General features: G+C 50.1%; 1 protein-coding gene across 1 annotated transcript in view; it reads left to right on the plus strand.

Annotated features, from left to right (window-relative positions):
- Nucleotides 1-17,926, plus strand: part of SLC24A3 (solute carrier family 24 member 3) — a 473,993-nt gene extending 456,067 nt beyond the window's left edge. The window contains exons 16-17 of the mRNA XM_057530157.1: nt 14,988-15,053; nt 16,613-17,926. Of these exons, the coding sequence (XP_057386140.1) occupies nt 14,988-15,053; nt 16,613-16,762 (216 nt within the window). The 3' untranslated portion in view covers nt 16,763-17,926. The remainder of the gene's footprint in view (nt 1-14,987; nt 15,054-16,612) is intronic.
- Nucleotides 17,927-18,209: the final 283 nt, after the last annotated feature.

Consider the following 18,209-nt stretch of genomic DNA (forward strand, 5'->3'; position numbering starts at 1 on the left):
AATTTAAATTTGTACAGCTACATGACTTGTGGCTGCCCCCTGAGACGCTGCAGCTTTAGAGGATGAAATAAAAATCATATAGTGCAACCCAGAGATATCAACTGTTAACATTTCTGCATAGTCTTCTCTTCCTAGGCTGGTTGACATAGCTGATGTCACGCTACACAGTTTTGCACATTGCTTTTTAAAATACTTCTTCTTACACACAGCAAACGTATTTTCCTTAAAAATCTCATTAAAGACATCATTATTAGGCAGTTTGATATCCTCGTTATGCCAAAATTTACTTAATCATCCTGCTGCGGTTGGACACGGATGCTGCTTCAAGGTTTTCACTGTTATAACTAATGATGCCACAGACATCTCAGTACATCAATCTTATAGAGTTTAAAGAGCTACAGAAATTAACCACAAAACTGTATTTACATTTGAGGCTATTTCGTTTGATTATTTTCCCAGAGTTGGAATTGCTGTAGAGAAGACGAACGTTTTGGAGCTCTTTACACATGCCTCGTTATTTTTCAAAACGACAATGTTCATTTCATTTTATTTTATCCTAATCTCATTCCTGCAATTTAGGGCACCCGCATATTCTTTTCTTTTTTTTTTTAACACAGCCTTCCCCTTCATGTTCTCACCACGGGAAGCTCGGTGAGGATGAGTATCCTCAGAGCACACAGGATGGGGCTCGTACATACTTGAGCCACGAAAAAGGTGTTGAATGTCATGGAAGCCTTGAGTGAATCATCCGCTGCACTTGCACTAGCCTCACCAACAGCTGCCTTTCATGACTTAGAGGGAAGCTTCAGGTCCAAGCTGAGACCTGGGGGCAGGGGAAGGTGCCCCTCCAAACCAATATTTTTTTTAAAAAATTGGTTCAGGGACTTCCCTGGTGGTGCAGTGGTTAAGAATCCGCCTGCCAATGCAGGGAACACGGATTGGAACCCTGGTCCGGGAAGATCCCACGTGCCACGGAGCAACTAAGCCCGTGCACCACAGCTCCTGAGCCTGTGCTCTGGAGCCTGTGAGACACAAGTACTGAGCCCTTGTGCCACAACTACTGAAGCCCGTGTGCCTAGAGCCCGTGCTCTGGAACAAGAGAAGCCACCGCAATGAGGAGCCCGCGCACCGCAACGAAGAGTAGCCCCCGCTCTCCACAGCTAGAGAAAGCCTGCGCACAGCAATGAAGACCCAATGCAGCCAAAAATAAATAAATAAATAAATAAATAATTTTAAAAATAAATAAACACCATTTAAAAAAAGGAAGTTGGTTCAACATTTATTTTTGAGGCAAGACGATGCTGCCTGAGCAAAGGATAGAGAAAGGTTCTGTCATTCAGCCTTTCCCGTTATCACCCAGCTCAGCTCAGGCCTCAAGCCTGTGTATCCCGCTCCAAGCAAGAGCCCTGCTGTGAGCACACCCTGACTTCCCTAGGACGTACTACAGGTGACCCTCTGTCGTTACATGGTCATGCTCGGTCTTGGATGTCTCCTTCCTCTCTCGAAGGGCTCTGCCTCTTCTAAATGCAGTGTACTGTCTGTCATTTCATTTCCTGATCCATCTTAACATCCCATCTTTATCGGCACCCCAGACTCCGCCTGGCTTCTGTGTCCCTGAACCCAGCTCGGAGTGCTGGGTATGGATCCATTGAGTTCAGCAGCAATCCACCTGGTTGATTCCTGTTTGTTTCACCTTCCCACTTTCCTCTTGTCAAAGCTGTGAAGAAGTAAACTTCAGCCCTACATGAATTTCAAGTACTTTTTGTTTTCTCTAGTGGCTAAAAAGTGTGCAGCAAAACGATGAGAAGAAACTATGCTCTAAATAACCTGGAAAATCAGTCCATGAATAATAGACTTTTACCACCTTGAGTCTCTCCAGGGAGGGATGAACAGGCAGGAGCAGGGGATGCAAATCCTTCCAAGGTCCCTAAGATCCATTATGTTTATTTTTTCTTTACTGGGATTACAGGGTACAGTCACGGAAGGTGAAATCAAAAACATTGAAAAACAAAGCTCAGAGCTCATCCTGGAGGTAAACCAACCCCTCTTACCAGCTGTGAAATCTTCCTGATTGAACATGAACTCCCAACTCCACGAGGCACTTTGTCTGCCGTAAATCATGCCCTCTTTTCCTCTCCTGACATTCTCCCAACACTCTGTAGAGAACAGAAAATTAAACATAATTCTCATATCAGTAACACCCACAGCCATGAAAACACACCCTTTTCAGGTTCCAAACTCTAGTGATAGGGTGATATCATGAACACAAAAATTCAGGCCCTATTAGATGTCTGGCCCCAATTCATGTTTTCCATCTGTGGATGACATAACTGGGTCATCAGTCAGTCTGGTCATTCTTCTGGAATTGTACAAGGAGCACATCAAATTCTGTGGTTGAAGATTGCCTTTATTTTTGAAGTTGAGGGGGAAATGCAGGAGAAGAAGCAGGGCCACTTCTGCTTTATGAGCGGCCGTGGCACACAGGAGAGTGCTCTTGGGGGAAAACGTTGGGTTGAAAAGACCAGAGAAAGAAGCATTTATCCAAATGCTTCTGTTTCTGTAACCAGTGCCAGAGAGATCTTCTTTTTATTCCAGGGATACCAGCGTCCAATGTAGGCCTCTCTTTTGAAAGTAGAAACTCAATAATCTATAAACAGTTCATGAGCCCCAGGGAAACCAAGGGAGATTTCATTTTGCGTATGGTGTGAGGTAGGGATCCAACTTCACTCTTTTGCATGTGGATATATAGTTGTTTCAGCATCATTTGTTGAAAAGGAGATTACATTTTGAACTTTTAAAATTCTCTGGGGGAAAAAAACTAGTTAATTTATTTTTCAGTACTATTCAAAACTTAGTAACTGTTAGGAAGCCCATGATTATATTGCAGTTAAAGCAGTGTATTCTAGAATCCATGTTTAATAAATAGTGATAATCTTCACTGTCAGGAAAAGTTTTCATCCTGAAGCAGAACTAAAATGTAAATGGGCAAGAAGCAGGTAGAGGCAGCCAAGTGAACTGAATCAGGGGAGGGGCAGAGTAATCAAACCACCCTCAGATCCAAGTGGCATTCTTTAAAATGCTACTTTTTACTTATTTTTCTGAGATAGTTTCATCTCTTTGATTGAGAGGGCATTCAAGGAGGGAGGAAATCTCTATGAGCAGACCCCCCTGAGTCCTGCCCACACACCTGACTCCTCTCATCCCTCCAGGCACTGCCCCCAAGCACAGCCCGTGCTGAGCATCACATAAGCTCTTCCCCACGTCCCTGTTGGCCCCCTCTCTTCCCTACTTTGTCTGACAGTTATTTACCCGGATCGGTTCCCTGTGGCTGGAGCCTGAGTGTAACACCTTGTCCACTTCGCGTTTGCCATCCACACGGCAGGACATTTTACTTGTTTAAATAGAGAATACATTTTATTTCCTCAATTGCAGAGGCGAGCAATCCTCGTACATCAGTAGCTCCTGAGAGTGTTGCCATATTTCAGTCCAGTTAAATAATGTATATTCATGGTGGTCATTCTCAGTCATCCAGACAAAATTAAGGATGAAATATTTTCATCAAAAGCAGTCAGGGTGCTGGCATGTAGAAAGGTAGACTTTAATTTTCTGGGAAGCCTTACTTGTGAAGGCTACCTCTTTGTCTAATAATGGTAGACCAAAACAGTGGCCCAATTTGGCCCAACCAAGCTACGTCTTTTGGTTTTCCTGGAAGTTAGGGATCGAAGAAAATTGTCGCCTGGAACCAGACCACCTCACAGAGCGGGGAAGGGCCACCAGCAAGGACTCCCCTTGTCTCTCTCTCCAGTTCATCCTTCGGGTATCAGCTTGGATGTCCACTGTGATCTCCCAAACCTGAGTCAGATGTCGCTGCTGTGTTTTTCATCAGCAGGTACCATCAAGGCTGACTTTGCCCCTTTGTCTGAGCCTCCCACAGAGGAGTGATCTCCCCGAGGGCAGAAGCTGTGCCCGTCTTACTCATTTATTGTTTCCTCTCTGCCTGGCACAGTGCCTGGTACTTAGAATGTGCTCAAGAAATAGTTGTTGGATGGATGGATGGATGGATGGATCCTAACTTTCCCATCCGCACCACCTCACTTGGGGAGGAAGACACGTGAGCAGAGCAGAAGGGAGGAACAGGCTGACCTGAGAAAAGTGCAGGAGACAAACAGAGCAGCACTGAGAATAGCTTAACATTCATCGAGTCCCTACTATGCACCAGCAACTCCAGGGAGGCCGTGCACACATGGGCTCATCTAATTCTGACAACAGCTAAGTAAGACAAGCATCATTTCCGCAACCGGTGCGTATCGTGCATGTACCATGTGCCGGGAACTTGGTGAGGAGCTGGGAATACAGAGTGAACAAGGCAGGCCAGCCCCTCCCCCTTAGACCGTGTGTCGGGTCGAGGGAGACAGACTCATGAGGGACGAACACGGGGGCACTGACTTCAGAGGAGAAGCCCGTGTAGATAGTGAGGTGGGCGTGTGACAGTGCGGGGCGCCCGTCACTCTGGACCTGCTGCCCAGGGCGGTGGGCTCTGTGCTGAGCAGTGAGTGGCCAGAAAGAGTGGGGGTTTTGAGGGGCAGGGGGCGCCTTGTAGAAAGAGGGTACCCCGGGCAGCTGTGTCTGAAAACAGAAGGAAGGCCAGGGCACGGGGCGAGGCAGGCCGGGGTCAGGGATTCATTGTAAGCGTAGTGCTGTTCTAGGCCCGCTTCTGCAGGTCAGGCACCCAGGGCCTCAGAGCTTAAATCCCACAGCCAGAAAGAGGCAGAGAGAGGGCAGTGAGGTTTCTTCTCTTCGCACTGGGCCAGGGAGAACTGTGGCCAGAGCAAATCGTGGCACAGAGGCCGCAGTTCCTGGCTGGTGCCCAGGAGCGTGAGGGGTCGTCGCTGGGGCCCCTGAGTTTGAGTCTTTGCTGGGAGAGAGGACAGGGTCTGCTTATTAAGGCTTCGGTGTGCACTTCAACTTCATGTAAAGAGAGAAGGAGCCGGGAGGGAAGAGAACTCCTGACGCCCAGATTTCACAGGCGTTGGTGCAGCTCAAATCGCCACTGCCTAAGGCTGCAGTAAGTGGTGAGTCTACAGCGGTTTCTATCTGAGTGTTGGAGGAACTGCTCTGGATCCTTCCATGAAGATGATCCATTTGTCCAGGCCCTGGGTCCCTCCGCCGCTTTCCTGAGGCCCTTGGGGGCCAGCCCCCATGCCCAGGCACACTGTAGGGGCACCAATGTGTAACTTCATGCCGAGATGCAGAAGTTGCTTGGAAAGATAGTTCCAGGTTCATGGAAAAGCACATTTAGAGGCTTATTGGCCATGAGCGATTTGGTCTCCCCTCAGGTCCGCCTCCAGCTTTTCCCGGGAGAGGGTGTCATTTCCGAAAGGACACTCAGAGGCCTCCATCTATTAGCATTTCAGTAACCACATGACATCTTTCTGTAGCTCTGACATCGGCACCCAGCAGCCTGTGTGGGTTTAATGGCCTCCTCGCCCTAGCAAGCGACCTGCTACAATTCTGAAGCAATTTTTCCATCTTGCCTAGATGGATTTCCAGGTCACAATTTTTGGATAATTACCACGGAGACAGCTGTTTTGTGCAAGGATTAGGTTCAGGCATCTGACAGCGAGGAACCAAGGCAGTTTTACAGATTTTGGCATTTCTTAGTACTTGTGTCTTGCTCAGAAGCCAGCTAGCTGCCTAAGTGCCCCCAATAAAAACTATTTCTAAAAGTCAGTTTGGAAAATGAGTACTTCTTGTCCCATTTTGGTGACAAATATCTGTTCCGCCTGCTCCACCCAAACGAAGAAAGTCACCAGGCAGGCTCCGGGCAGCCAGGGCAAATCTGATTTCTGAGCTGGGGCTTAGAAATGTAAATTAAATCTAAGAAGCAATGAATGGAGGCAGCAGAGGGTGTCTGTCTTTTTCTGCTTCCAAGCAAGAGCCCACCTGATCCCAGAATCCACAGAGGTAAAAAGAAGTGATCAGAGATGTTCTCCTCCTTCTTCTGGTCAGACATGAACTGACTGCTTTCTGTGTGCTAAGCTGGTCGCCATCGCTGGGGACACCTCAGTGAGCTGGACAGACACCGTCCCGTGCTCCTGGAGCCCCAGCCTCTGGGAGGAGATGACCACACAGGCAATTCCGAACCCAAGTGTGATGAGTGCTCTCCTGAGAGCTGGTCATGCGGGAGTCGTGGCAGCATGTGGTTGTGTGTGGCAGAGATCAGGGCACCTGGAATGCATGTGAGGAAGTGACACTTATTCTGAGAATCTGAGATTATCAGATAAAGGTAGAGAGGTAAAGGTGAGAGGCTTTTTCTAAACAGAAGGAACAGCTAGTAAAAGACCAAGATACTAGAAAGTTCTGTGCACGGAAGGACCCGAGGACAGCTCCTCTGCCTGGGGGCAGAGGGTGGGGGTGGGGGGCGGGGAGGTAGAGGGATGAGTGACAGGAATGAACTAGAGCCCAGAGAGGCCACGTGGGCAAGGGCGCTGAGAGCCGTGGTCATGGAGACAAGGAAGGGGGTGGTGTGATTGTCCTACTAGGAAGAAGATTCCAGCTACTGCTTGGGGAAGGGGTTGGAGCCAGACAAGACAGAGGCCCAAGACCAGTTATGAAGCATTTGTAGGAAAGAGAAAATATGTGACCTGGGGAAGACAAGCTTGGGTAGGGGTGGAGGGGAGCATATCTAAGAGGCAGTGCCCAGGGTTCCATTTAGGACAGATTAGGTTTGATGTGTCTGAGGGTCGTCCTGGTGGAGATGTCAGGTAGGCAGTGGGATAAAGGCGTCTGAAGTTCAGAGGCAAGGTCTCCGTTTGGCAGTCGAGAGCATTAATGTGGGTTTTCAAGCATAAAGCTCATACAGGAAATAAGTGTAAATAGAGAAGAGAGCCCGGAACCATATCCTGATGTCAGGTAGGAAAAAACCATCCAGTGAAGGAGGCTGAGGAGTGGTCAGCCAGAAAGGGGGAGGACTGGGAGAAAGTGGGGCCCGAGAATGTTTCCAGAAGGAGGGAGTGGCCACATGGAGGAAGGCTTTTCTCAAGGTCCTTCTTCCAAGGCCGGCTGTCTGCCAGCCATCACCTCCTCCAGGAAGCTGCCCCAGCCACGTCCACTGCCTCTGCAGTCACGTGGGCGGTCCCCTCCCCTCCGCCTCTGAGAGCAGAACTATGTCCGACTCAGCCAGCGTGCCCATAACCCACCAGTCGGTTCTCGATGCTTCTGCATCTTCCTTCTCGCCTTTTTAGCGAGCATTCCTGAATCAGGCTCCTGGTACCTGGATGCTGCTCCAGTTGCCGGACCAGTGTTTCCTTTTACTGAACACGCTGCCCCAGCCCCCAGGGGAAGAAGAGACCTACAGAGCTCTTCCCCACCCCACCCTTGGTTGGCACCTTGCACTTGACCTTGGCAGGAGTATTGACACCATGGACACCAGCAAAATGCAGAAAGCGCTGCCAGGGCCCGTCTAAATACAAGCTGTTCCCACAGACCTGGAGGGGTGACTGGGGATCGTTGGGCGACATGGCAATGAACGGTTCTTCTTGAGGCTGTTCTAACAAGACCCTGGGGGCTACCATGACACCACCCAATCCCCTGAAGGTGAATCTTGCCCTTTAGATTTCAGGTGCTGGTTCAGGAAAATGAGATGATACCTGGGGGAAGACAGGGTCTTTACCGGCCCCCCAGGAAAGGGCTGACCTGAAGCAGATTCAGTCCCACTGTCTATCAAAGTTTAGATCCCCCAGAGACCACTGCATCCTGAGACAAGGATGGGGTGAGGCATTTATTCGGGAGGGAGGGAGGAGGAAAGCCCGGTAGGGAGCGGAGAGGTGTGACGGGAAGGCAGGCAGCAGCAGCAGCCGGAGGGACACTGGTGGGGCGGGTGGCACTTCCGCAGTTCTGGGAGGAGCCCTCAGGCACAGATGCCAGTACTGGTTCTGGGGAGTCAGCTGGCTCCACCGAAGTGGCAAGAGGGTGGGAGCAGCACGGGACCTGGATGGGGCCCCAGGCCTCTGCTGCACGGGCATCTGTGGTTCTTGCTGTGCATTCAGGACTCCTCCAGAAAGGATGGGCGGCAAAGGCCCAGATGCCACCTTGGAGAGTTCTTAGCAGGTGAAGAGAACTCTGGCTTTTTCCCTGTGCCCTGCAAGGTGCAGGGAAGAGTCTAGAATTTACAGGCTGAAGCCCGACTCTGAGTGCAGCCTTGACCCCTTACCAGCTTCGTGGCCGTGTGTGATATTGTGATTTATGATAAGAAATATACATTTACTCTTAGTTTCTAGCACAGGGCTCCTAAAACCCTCAGAATTTCCTGAGGAGAGCTACAAAGGTGTCTTTTTTTCTGTTAATGAGGTGACTTGAGGTCAGCACCTAAGGATGGGGACTGCTTGGCAGGAGAACCAACCCTGTGATTTGAGGGTTGGAACTTTTAGTCACAACCCCCTGAACTCTGGGGCGAAGAGAGGGGCTGGAGGTGCAATCAGTCACCAGTAGCCGTTGATTTAATCAGTTGTGCCTCTATAATGAGGCCTCCGTAAATGCCCAAAAAGGACGGGGTTCAGGGAGCTTCTGGGTTGGTGAACACATGGAGATTCAGGGAGAGTGCCTCCCCCACCGAGAGGGCATGGAAGCCCCGAGCCCTTTCCCCACACCTTGCACTGTGCCTCTCTTCCATCTGAGTTATATCCTTTTATAATAAACCGGTGATCTAGTAAGGTAAAGGTTTCCTCCGAGTTCTGTGAGCCCTCTAGCAAACTAGTAGAACCCAAGAAGAAGGTTCTGTGAGCCCTCTAGCAAACTAGTAGAACCCAAGAAGAAGGTTCCTTCTTGGAACCTCCATGGGAACCTCTAATCTATAACCCAGTCGTCAAAAGCACAGGTGACAGCCTGGACTTACAGCTGGCATCTCAAGTAGGAGGAGGCGGGTACAGCCTTGCAGGGCTGCGCCCTAACCTGTGGGAGCTGCTGCGGCTTCCAGGTAGGTAGTGGCAGGTTAAAGTGCAGGCCACTCAGCTGGTGTCGCAGAATTGCTTGGATGTGTCGGGGAAACCCACACCCGCGCTGGTGAGCAGAATCTTACCTTGGTTAAGAGCTTCACTGCCCTGAGCCTCAGCTGTCTCACCTTTACAGGGAGAACAAGCCACCTCGAGGAGTAGCCACTAGAATTCAGTGGAATCCTGTGTTTGTGTGCGTGCTCTGGAACGGAAGGGACTTGGGCACCAGCTGCCTTTAACGTGCTGCTTTTCTGTCGGCTTATTCACTTTCTGACGTCATTTAATTGTTCAAGGAGAGAGATCCCCGCCCTGTGATGTTATACAACGTAAAGTCACGGCTGGACGCATCCATTTGGAACCAAAACCCAAGCAAGTGTTCAAACTACCCAAGTCAGAAAATGCAAAGGACACACCACATGTGTTCCAAGTTATAAACCAAATTAGAGAAAATCCAGGGGCTTCTTGTTTTTCTGAAAAGAATTTGCTGGTTGGGTGGAGCTGACCTCAAAACATACAGAGATTTTAAACTGTAATGTGGGGAGAGTCGGAGTCTTTGAGGCTGGGGGTTTAGGTCCTCAAACAAACGGTGTAGGATTCAGGGAGCTGTTTTATGAGCCACGTGCACACGGGAAACTAAGGGTGTCACAGTCTCTGTGTGCGTCCCTACTAAAAACCACACATCCACGGAGCCTAAATTCCTGTTGACTTGGGAACAAGCCAGCCTCCTGTTTCCTCTCCAACTGCCAAGAGGGAATTGGGGAATGAAAATTCGTAGTTTTGAAGGCAAGAAATAAAAACAACGTTAAATGTCAGAGCTGAGCAATCTGAGTGTGTTGCCTGCTCTCAGAAGGGCATTGCCATGGGGACTCCCTGCCTTTGCACTTCCTGGGCCTCGCATCTCTGAGGCAGGAGTGGGGAGACGCCAGTTTAGGTCCACACTGTGCGGCTGGAGCTCCAAGTCTTTTCCAGAGGTTAGCATCTTAGCTAACCCTAAGATTGTCTGGCTTAGCAAGCCCCCAAGAAACTAGTTGTTTGGGAGGGTTAAGATTTGCTGCCCTCAGGGAAACTTACTGGGGTAACGAAAATGTTTTATATTCTCGTTGGGGTGTGGGTTACCTGGGTACATGCATTTGTCAAAACTCATCCAGCAGTCCACTTGAGATCTGTGCATTTTACCATATGCAAGTTTGCCTCCACTGGCGGGGGAAAGGTAATTTTGGTGCCCTCTGACTTTCTTGCTTAAAAAGATCAGGCTTAAAGCCAACCTTCACCGTGGTCAGTCTCCCCACCCAGCTCTCCAGTCGTGCCCCTTGCCATCCAGCCTCACTGCCTTACACATAACACACACACACACACACACACACACACACACACACACTCCCTCTCTCTCTCTCTCTCTCTCTCTCTCTCTCTCTCGCAGCATCACCAGCAGATGCTCACTTAAACATACAGTGTGTGGAGTTAGGCGGGCAGTTAGGTGCTGTGTGGAATGACAAAAAGCTCAAGACCCAGGCATCTGCCCTTAGAGCACTGGGACTAGCTGGGGAGGTAAGAAGCCGGCCCCCCCGGGGAAAGTTAGGATGAGATCAGCGTCAGCTGGGGGATAAAGCCAGCAGGGGCCCAGTGAACTTGGAAGAGGCAAAGGACCTAGGGAGGGATGGGCAGAGTAGAAGTGGGAAGGAGGTGAGGGCCCCATCTGACTCAACTGCATGTTCCCAAAGAGAATGGGCGTGGGGAGAGGCAGTGAATTGCTCCAGTTTGGTAAGGGCTACCAGTGCCTGATGGCAGAGAGGGGCTGCCAGCATGTGAGCTGGTGCCTTTGAGGTCCCGGAGGAGTCCCGAGCTGTCTTCATTCTCTTCATTCTCCTGTCTCCACTGTCGGCCTCTTTTCATTTTGCTTGTGTTATAAAATCAATACACACTAATAGCCCCAAACTAGAAGCAGCCCACCAAGAGGAGAATAATTAAACAATCCATCATATATGTACGCTGTTAAAAAAGAACTGAGCATATTTGAAAGTTGCTGAGAGAGTAGATCTTAAAAGTCCTCATCACAGGAAAGAAAAATGTTTGTAATTATGTATGGGGACTGATTGTGGGGATCATTTCCCAGTATATACAAATATCAAGTCATGATCTTGTACACCTGAAACTAATATAATGTTAGATGTCCATGATACCTCAATTAAAAAATGAAATGAGCTATCAATGCAATGAAAAACATCAAGGAATACATTTTAAAAAATCGTATGCTGAGTAAAAGGATCCCGGCAGAAAAGAGTGCACACTGTGAGATGCCATTTATACGACAGGCTAAACCAACGTATGATGGAGAAGCTTAGAGCAGTGACTACCCCTGGGTGAGACTGGCTGGGAGAGCAAAGGAGAGCTTTCTGGGGTGATGGAAGTGCTCTACGTCACGGCTGGAGTTTGGGGGACATGGGTGTATGCATTTCTCAAAACACATTGAATGGTGCAATTCTGATTTGTGAATTTCACCATATGGAAATAGCATCTAAAAGTGAAAGAGCTGTGAACTACTAGTGAACCCTGTGTAGTGAGATGCAGGCTGAAGTGATGGGGGTGACATGTCCTAGGTTACTTTGAAGTTCATTTAAAAAATAAGATGCTCTGATTCTTTCAACTTTTCTGAATGCTTAAAAGCATTCATAATAAAGTGTTGGGTGAAAAAAAAAGCTATACACACTTAAAAAAAGTGGGGAAGGGAGACAGGGAATTTGGGGCAGGGATTGCATTGCTTCTGGAACATCATCCAGGGTCTCTCTGGCCAGTCCCCCCTGCCCCACAGAAGCACTGCCCTTTTTGTAAACCACACGCAAAACGCCACCTCAAGGGCATTCCTGATCGTTCACCGATTATATATCAAGCACGTGGTCTGTGCTCAACCCCGTGCCAGGCGGAGGATGAAATGCCATGGTCCCTGCTCTCAGGGGGTTTGCCACCTACTGAGGCATTGACCAGGGAGCTGCCAGGTGACGACTGTATCAAAGTAGCAGCTGGGGGGCCAGGGAAGTGGGCCCAGGCAGATCACAAGTGGATGGAGAATAATGGTCCAGATTTATTGAGGACTTTATACACCAGCTCCTATTCAAGCTTAACATGGATTAATTCAGTTAGTACTCATAACCACTCCCTAAGGTGGGAACTGTGTCGTCCCCATTTTATACATCAGAAAACTGAGGTTTGGGGAAGTTAAGTCACTTGTCCATGATTATATAGCGAGTGGGTGACTGAGCGGGAAGCTGGGTCTGGAGCCCATGCCCTAAACCAGGGGTCGGCACACTTTTTCCAGAAAGGGCCAGAGAGGAAATACATTAAGCGCTGTGGGCCATACCGTCTCTGTCAGAACTACTCAGCTCTGCCATTGTAGCATGAAAGCAGCCACAGACAATGTGTCAATGAATAAGCTGAGTTACAATAAAGTTTTATTTATAAATGCAGGCCATGGGCCAGTTGTGGCCCATAGGGTCACATGGGCCACAACTGGCCCATCGCCTGCATTTGCCAACCCCTGACTCCAACCACCGATAGTCTCCAGTGGCTGGAGGTGTTCATGTTGGCGCAGAGGCAAGTGAAGGAACCCTAATTCCTGACGGTCACGTCCATGGGGAAGTGGAGGTTCAGTAAGGTAGCAAGGAACAGATGCAGGCGTCGAGAGCCCAGGTCTCTAATTAACAATGAAAAAACAAAAATACACCCCTGGGTGCGTGTGGCAGTCCATTAGCCAAGGAAGCTGAAGAGAAAAAGGTGAAAAAGTGAAAAATACTCAGAAACCCCACAAAAGTTGGTTGTCTTTAGTCTTTGGAGATGACTTACAATTTCAGCAGCACTGTCCTTTGAGACTTTATGTGAATGTAGACAGGGTGAAGTTCCAAAGCTTTGATTGAACATGATTCCTTTTGAAAAGCCTTGGCCAAAGAGAACTGTCCTGCTTTGCCTTGCTTTCACTGGCTCTTGGTTTCTTAAGGGCAGGAAGTCACTTTACTCAATCCTTGTTGCTGACAAGGATTGGAGCCTGGAGCTCACAGGGCGAGCTGGGCTGGGAATGCAATGGCCCCCTTCTTGGAAGAATCCACGCAGTGTTGAGAATTAGAAGCTCAGAAGAGACTCTCTTTCAGTACAAGTCATTTGTGATATACTCCTGGGTGTTGGCCTCTTTATACTAACACAGCTGATGAGAGGGGGAAACTCTATCCACAGCCTGGCTGAGGGTCTGCAGGGAGTTAAGCTACCAGCTGGACTGGGATGGGGCTGATCTCCCATTTGTCTGCGATGGATTCACCGGGTCAACCCATTGCTTTAGTGTCACGGAGATGATTTGTGTCCCTTAGTCTTCGGGAGGCATATGGTATGGGAATAATTTCCCAGCTGGGGTTCAGCAGATGGTTGGCTCACAGGGATTGTGTGGGCAGGGGAGAGTCCGGCCCATTCCCTCCAACAGAACATCGCTTAGTGAGATGTGTTAGGCTTCTGGGTCCCCACAGAAAGGGTTGGCTATTTAGGGCATTCACTGTCCTGTCACCAAAAGATGAACTAACACACCTACCTACAGAGACACCCACAGGTTACCATACCCACACCTGGGGGTGAACTGGGGCAAGGGTGGCAAGAGGCACCTTGAACCTTGTCCAAACCACTCCTACTAATAATCACCACTTAGTTCTGTAATGAAATCAATCAACCTGCCTCATTTTCCTTTCTGTGAGCACAGGTGAGCCTTTGACTCCCAGCAGGACAGCGTACATTGCTGGGGGTCGGCAGTAGTCCCCCAACCTGCTTGCACATAAGAGTTTCCACGAGAACCGGGGAAAAATGAATGTCAAAGTCCTATCCTCAGGACGCTTGGAGGTCAGAAGTGGATTGACCCTTAGGACTTTCTCTTAAACTTTCTCGCGCATCCGAACTGTCTGGAGGGTCTATTAAAATACAGGTTGATAAGCCCTGTTCCCAGAGTTTGCTGATTTGGGAGGTCTGGGTGGGGCCTGAGATTCTGCGTTTCTAACAAGCCTCCAGGTGACACTGCTGCTGCTGGTCAGGGGGCGCCCTGTGAGCACGGCTGCCCTGAGGCACCCCTCCTATTTCCAGGCAGCCGGCCTCAGGACCCAGGACAAAGCAGAAGGGGCATCTTCTCGACACCATGGAAGAAACTTTACCATCTTTGTCGGCCCGGTTGGCCCCTTAATACTCTCTATCTGCTCTGTCTAGTACTGCAGCCGCTACTCATATGTGGTTCTTCTAATGTAAATTTGAATTAATTAAAGGTAAGATTAAAATTTTTGTTCCTCTATTGCTTGAGCCACCTTTCAAGTGCTCAAGAGCCCCATGTCCCTAATGGCTACCGTACTGGACAGCACAGATGTAGGACATTTCCACCATTGCGGGAAGTTGTACTGGACAACGCTGTTCCCTAAGAATTCCGGAAATTGGTTTTTTTTCTTCAAAGTTTGCCAGTTAACCCCACTGTATTACTGTGAAAAACAAACAAAACAAAATCTCAGAAATGGAATGTTAACTCTTTCCTCTTCTTTGCTTGCTCAAGATAGCAACCCCCCACTCACCACTTCCCATCAAGTTTGGGTGAAGGTCACAGACATTTGAATGCAACAGAGATAAAAAGTTTCGTAATATTTTTCAAAATGTTGCTCCTGTGACCCATGTTATTAAATTTACCCTAAAAGTTGTGTGTCGAGCAAGCTGAAGCTCCCTGGAGGTCAGGTCCCCAGGAAATAAGAATTAGGCCACACAGGATGGAGAATTCAAGTGGCCGATGGGCAGTCAGTGGACACCTGCTGGAGGCTGAGAGGGCTCAGGCTGAGGCTGGACCAGACAAGGGTGCACCCTGGGTGTCCAGGAAATCGCCCGTCCCTACTGCGGAGCTGCCGTTTGCTCTCCATCCCTGGACTCACTGGTACTCACTGCCCCGCACTCCGCAGACATGCTTTCAGGAGCCTGACTCCATGTCATCCTTTCTTACAGATTCGGCTAAACAGCAGGGGACTGATCTACTCCGTGGGCTTGCTCCTGGCCTCCGTCTTTGTCACGGTGGGTCTGCAGCTCTCTCCACTCTCCAGTTCCCATGTTCTCCCCCTACCCCCGTGGGTTCTGTGGCTACAGTTTGTTTGGACACCAGATGGGCGTGGCCTTCTGGTGGATGGAGACAATCAGCCACCAGATGCCCCATCTCATGGCTGTTTCTTCCAGAAGTGGATCCTGGCAACCCATGAGAAAGCCTTCTCCCTCTCTGAAAGGAGCCAGCCTCCTCTGAGAAGCTGGGTCCATCTCATGTCAAACACAAATTTTTATCAAAAGCCAAAGGGAGATCCCACTTTTTCTGCAAGATTAGTCGACAGAAGGTTATATCCCAATTAAGTGACTATTCCAGGTTACTAAACATCTTCATAAATCCATGGATTTGACCAATACTCAAAGACCGAGAACAGACTTGATTGACAGTGCACTTTTATGCCACTGCACTTACCTTGGCCATCACATCCATTTGTACGATTTAATATTCCAGCTCAACTGACACATTTGGTGGGAACAAATTCACACCACCACACAGACTGATCCACTTGACTGTTAACATACACATATGTTACTGAATTTAACATATACATATGTTAACATACACATATGTTACTGAATTTTCACAATAAGAGACGCAGTGTGTTTTCTCCTGAATTTTTCAAGGAAATACTCATTGAATCACACCTGGTAGGTGAACATACATATACTAGGGAATTCAGAAGGGCAGGAGAATTTACAGGATCAGGATGCAAGTCCAATGTCAAGGTTTTACCAAAGTAAATACTGCCTTACACAAAAGTGAAAACCCATATAAATCGATTCTTTTGCCGTTTAGGAGATTCTTCAGGTGGGTATGACTTAGGGTTATACTTGTAATGGCCACTTGTAATGGCCATGCACTGTGCTTAATGCGCATATTCCCCCATCTGGAGCTCACCAACCCCCCACCCCACCCCGTGAGGTAGCCACTGATATCAGCCCCATTACCCAGGCCTGTAGGGAAGTTGTGTGTGACACCGGAGTGCTCGCTTCTAGCTTCGGGATATCCCTGTGCTTCTCTGAAGCCCTACAATGCTGGGAGACGGGGTTCACCACTGACCAGCTGTCCAAGCTGGGCTGTTGAAGGGCTGAGAAGAAGTAGGTTTGGGGAGGAAGAGTTCAGACATCTTAAGTCTGCAGCGCCTATCTGACATCCAAGGGGACAGTTCTGGACAGCCTTTGGAAAGACGAGTCCCAGTTCAGGAGCAATCCCACGCTGGACACGCCAGAACACAGGAGGGGTTTAGAGACGAGGAGTTGGAGGAGACCCGCAACGGAGTGAGCATAGACAGGAAAGTGAGGCCTAGGTGTGAGTCCCGGCGCCCTCGGACAGTGAGAGGTCAGGATGAGGGGACAGGGTCGCAAAAGGAACGAAGCGGGAGCCATCGGGGAGGCAGGAGGGAAACCTGGCGCGCGGCTTCAGGGAGCCGGGGGCGGGGGGCCGGGGCGGTGGGTGGGGAGTCCAGGGAGAAGGACTGGGCGGTCCCCGGGCGGGCCCCGCCCCGTGCCCTCTGACCCCGCTCTGTGCCTTGCAGGTGTTTGGCGTCCATCTGAACAAGTGGCAGCTGGACAGGAAGCTCGGGTGCGGGTGCCTTTTCCTATACGGCGTGTTCCTGTGCTTCTCCATCATGACTGAGTTCAACGTGTTCACCTTCGTGAACCTGCCCATGTGCGGGGACCACTGACCCGCGGCCGCCGCCAGCCGCGGCCCCTCCTTCTGTGCAATACGAGCCCGAGCCCGGCGCCCGAGTCCGGCCCCGCGGCGTGGTCTCTGCGCTGCCCACCGGCCTCCGCTCCCGCCCCCGGGTCCCCCCGCCCCGCCCCCAGCCCCCTCCCCGCTCCCCGCCCCCGCCCCGGCTCCGCCTTCCCGCCTCCTCCGCGTGAAGACTTAACGACACCCGCGTGAATTTTCAAGCTACATTTTTGAACAGTGACTGAGATTCTAGAAAAACTGGCTGCTAACTGGCCCAAGCCAGGTAAAACTTAGTACATCCCTCGTCCTTTTTTAAGTTATTGGATGGAAGACTAGCCTAATTTATGACCCTAGACTGTGGAAGGAGAGAGAGGAGAGGGTCCATTGATGGTAGGGAGTGTTTGGGATTTCCTTATATTTGGCGCTGATGCCTAGGTTACTGGGTCTGGGGGGCTGTTTGGCTTTGGGGGATCCCCCTTTTTCTTCCTTTGCTTCCAGAGATTGAGAGTTTTTCTTGCATCTTCTTTCACTGGGCTCTGGGTCCGCCGATGACCCACGGGTGTCCCAGCTGCATCCTCTGGGGTCGAGTCCCAGGTGCTTTGGAGCTTGTATGGATTTAGTGCTGATCCGAGGAGCGGCTGGCGAAGCCCTGGGACAAAGGCGTGACACGTCACACCCGGGGGTCTCCGCCAAGCCCTGCAGGCCTTCCCTGGGGCGCAGGGTTTTACGGGGAAGAAGATAGCTGCCCACCTGTCCGTTTTGACCATCACTCTCTCCCCAGGTTCCTTCTAGCCTCTCAAGCAATAGTGGTTGCCCGCCTGCCAGAGGCCTTTGACTCAGGGCCCCGGTTAACCTCTCCATCCGAGAGCGCTAGGCAGCGAGCTGCAGGAGCTTCCCCGCCTGTGAGTCCCCGAGATGTGCTCTCTTTGCTTGGTGTTTGGGGTGACAGGGAGTGACCCAGAGGCCAACACCGCTTTACGCGCAGAAGGTACAGACACTGGTTTCTTGGGAAATGGAGAGACGCGCACTTTGCACAGACGTGGCCCCTCGGTACTGAGTACACTGGACGCTGACTGTTGGCTCGAGGGCCAGCGTTCTAACTTCGGGACGCCGCCGCCCAGCTGTCCCAGCTCCACCGCTCCCTTCGGGGAGGTGGGAGGGCGGTGGGGGGGCGGGCGGGAGGTACAGGAAGGAGAAAAGAGAACTGACACCTTGGAAACCGCAGAATGTGTTCAGTGCAGACTCGCTCAAGGGCATAAGTTATTGTGGACGTTGTTGCCCATCACTGCTCAGCAGCCCTGCTAGGTTTTGTCTGATGCTGGATTATTACGCAGATAATTCCACCGAGTTGAGACCCACCCATGCTTGTTATACTTGTATTTATTGAAACTGTGGATTCTTGCCCGTGCCGCCCCATGTATTTACTTTAAGCACTGATC

Source organism: Balaenoptera acutorostrata, chromosome 15 (assembly GCF_949987535.1).
Source record: "Balaenoptera acutorostrata chromosome 15, mBalAcu1.1, whole genome shotgun sequence".
Classification (NCBI taxonomy): Eukaryota; Metazoa; Chordata; class Mammalia; order Artiodactyla; family Balaenopteridae; genus Balaenoptera; species Balaenoptera acutorostrata.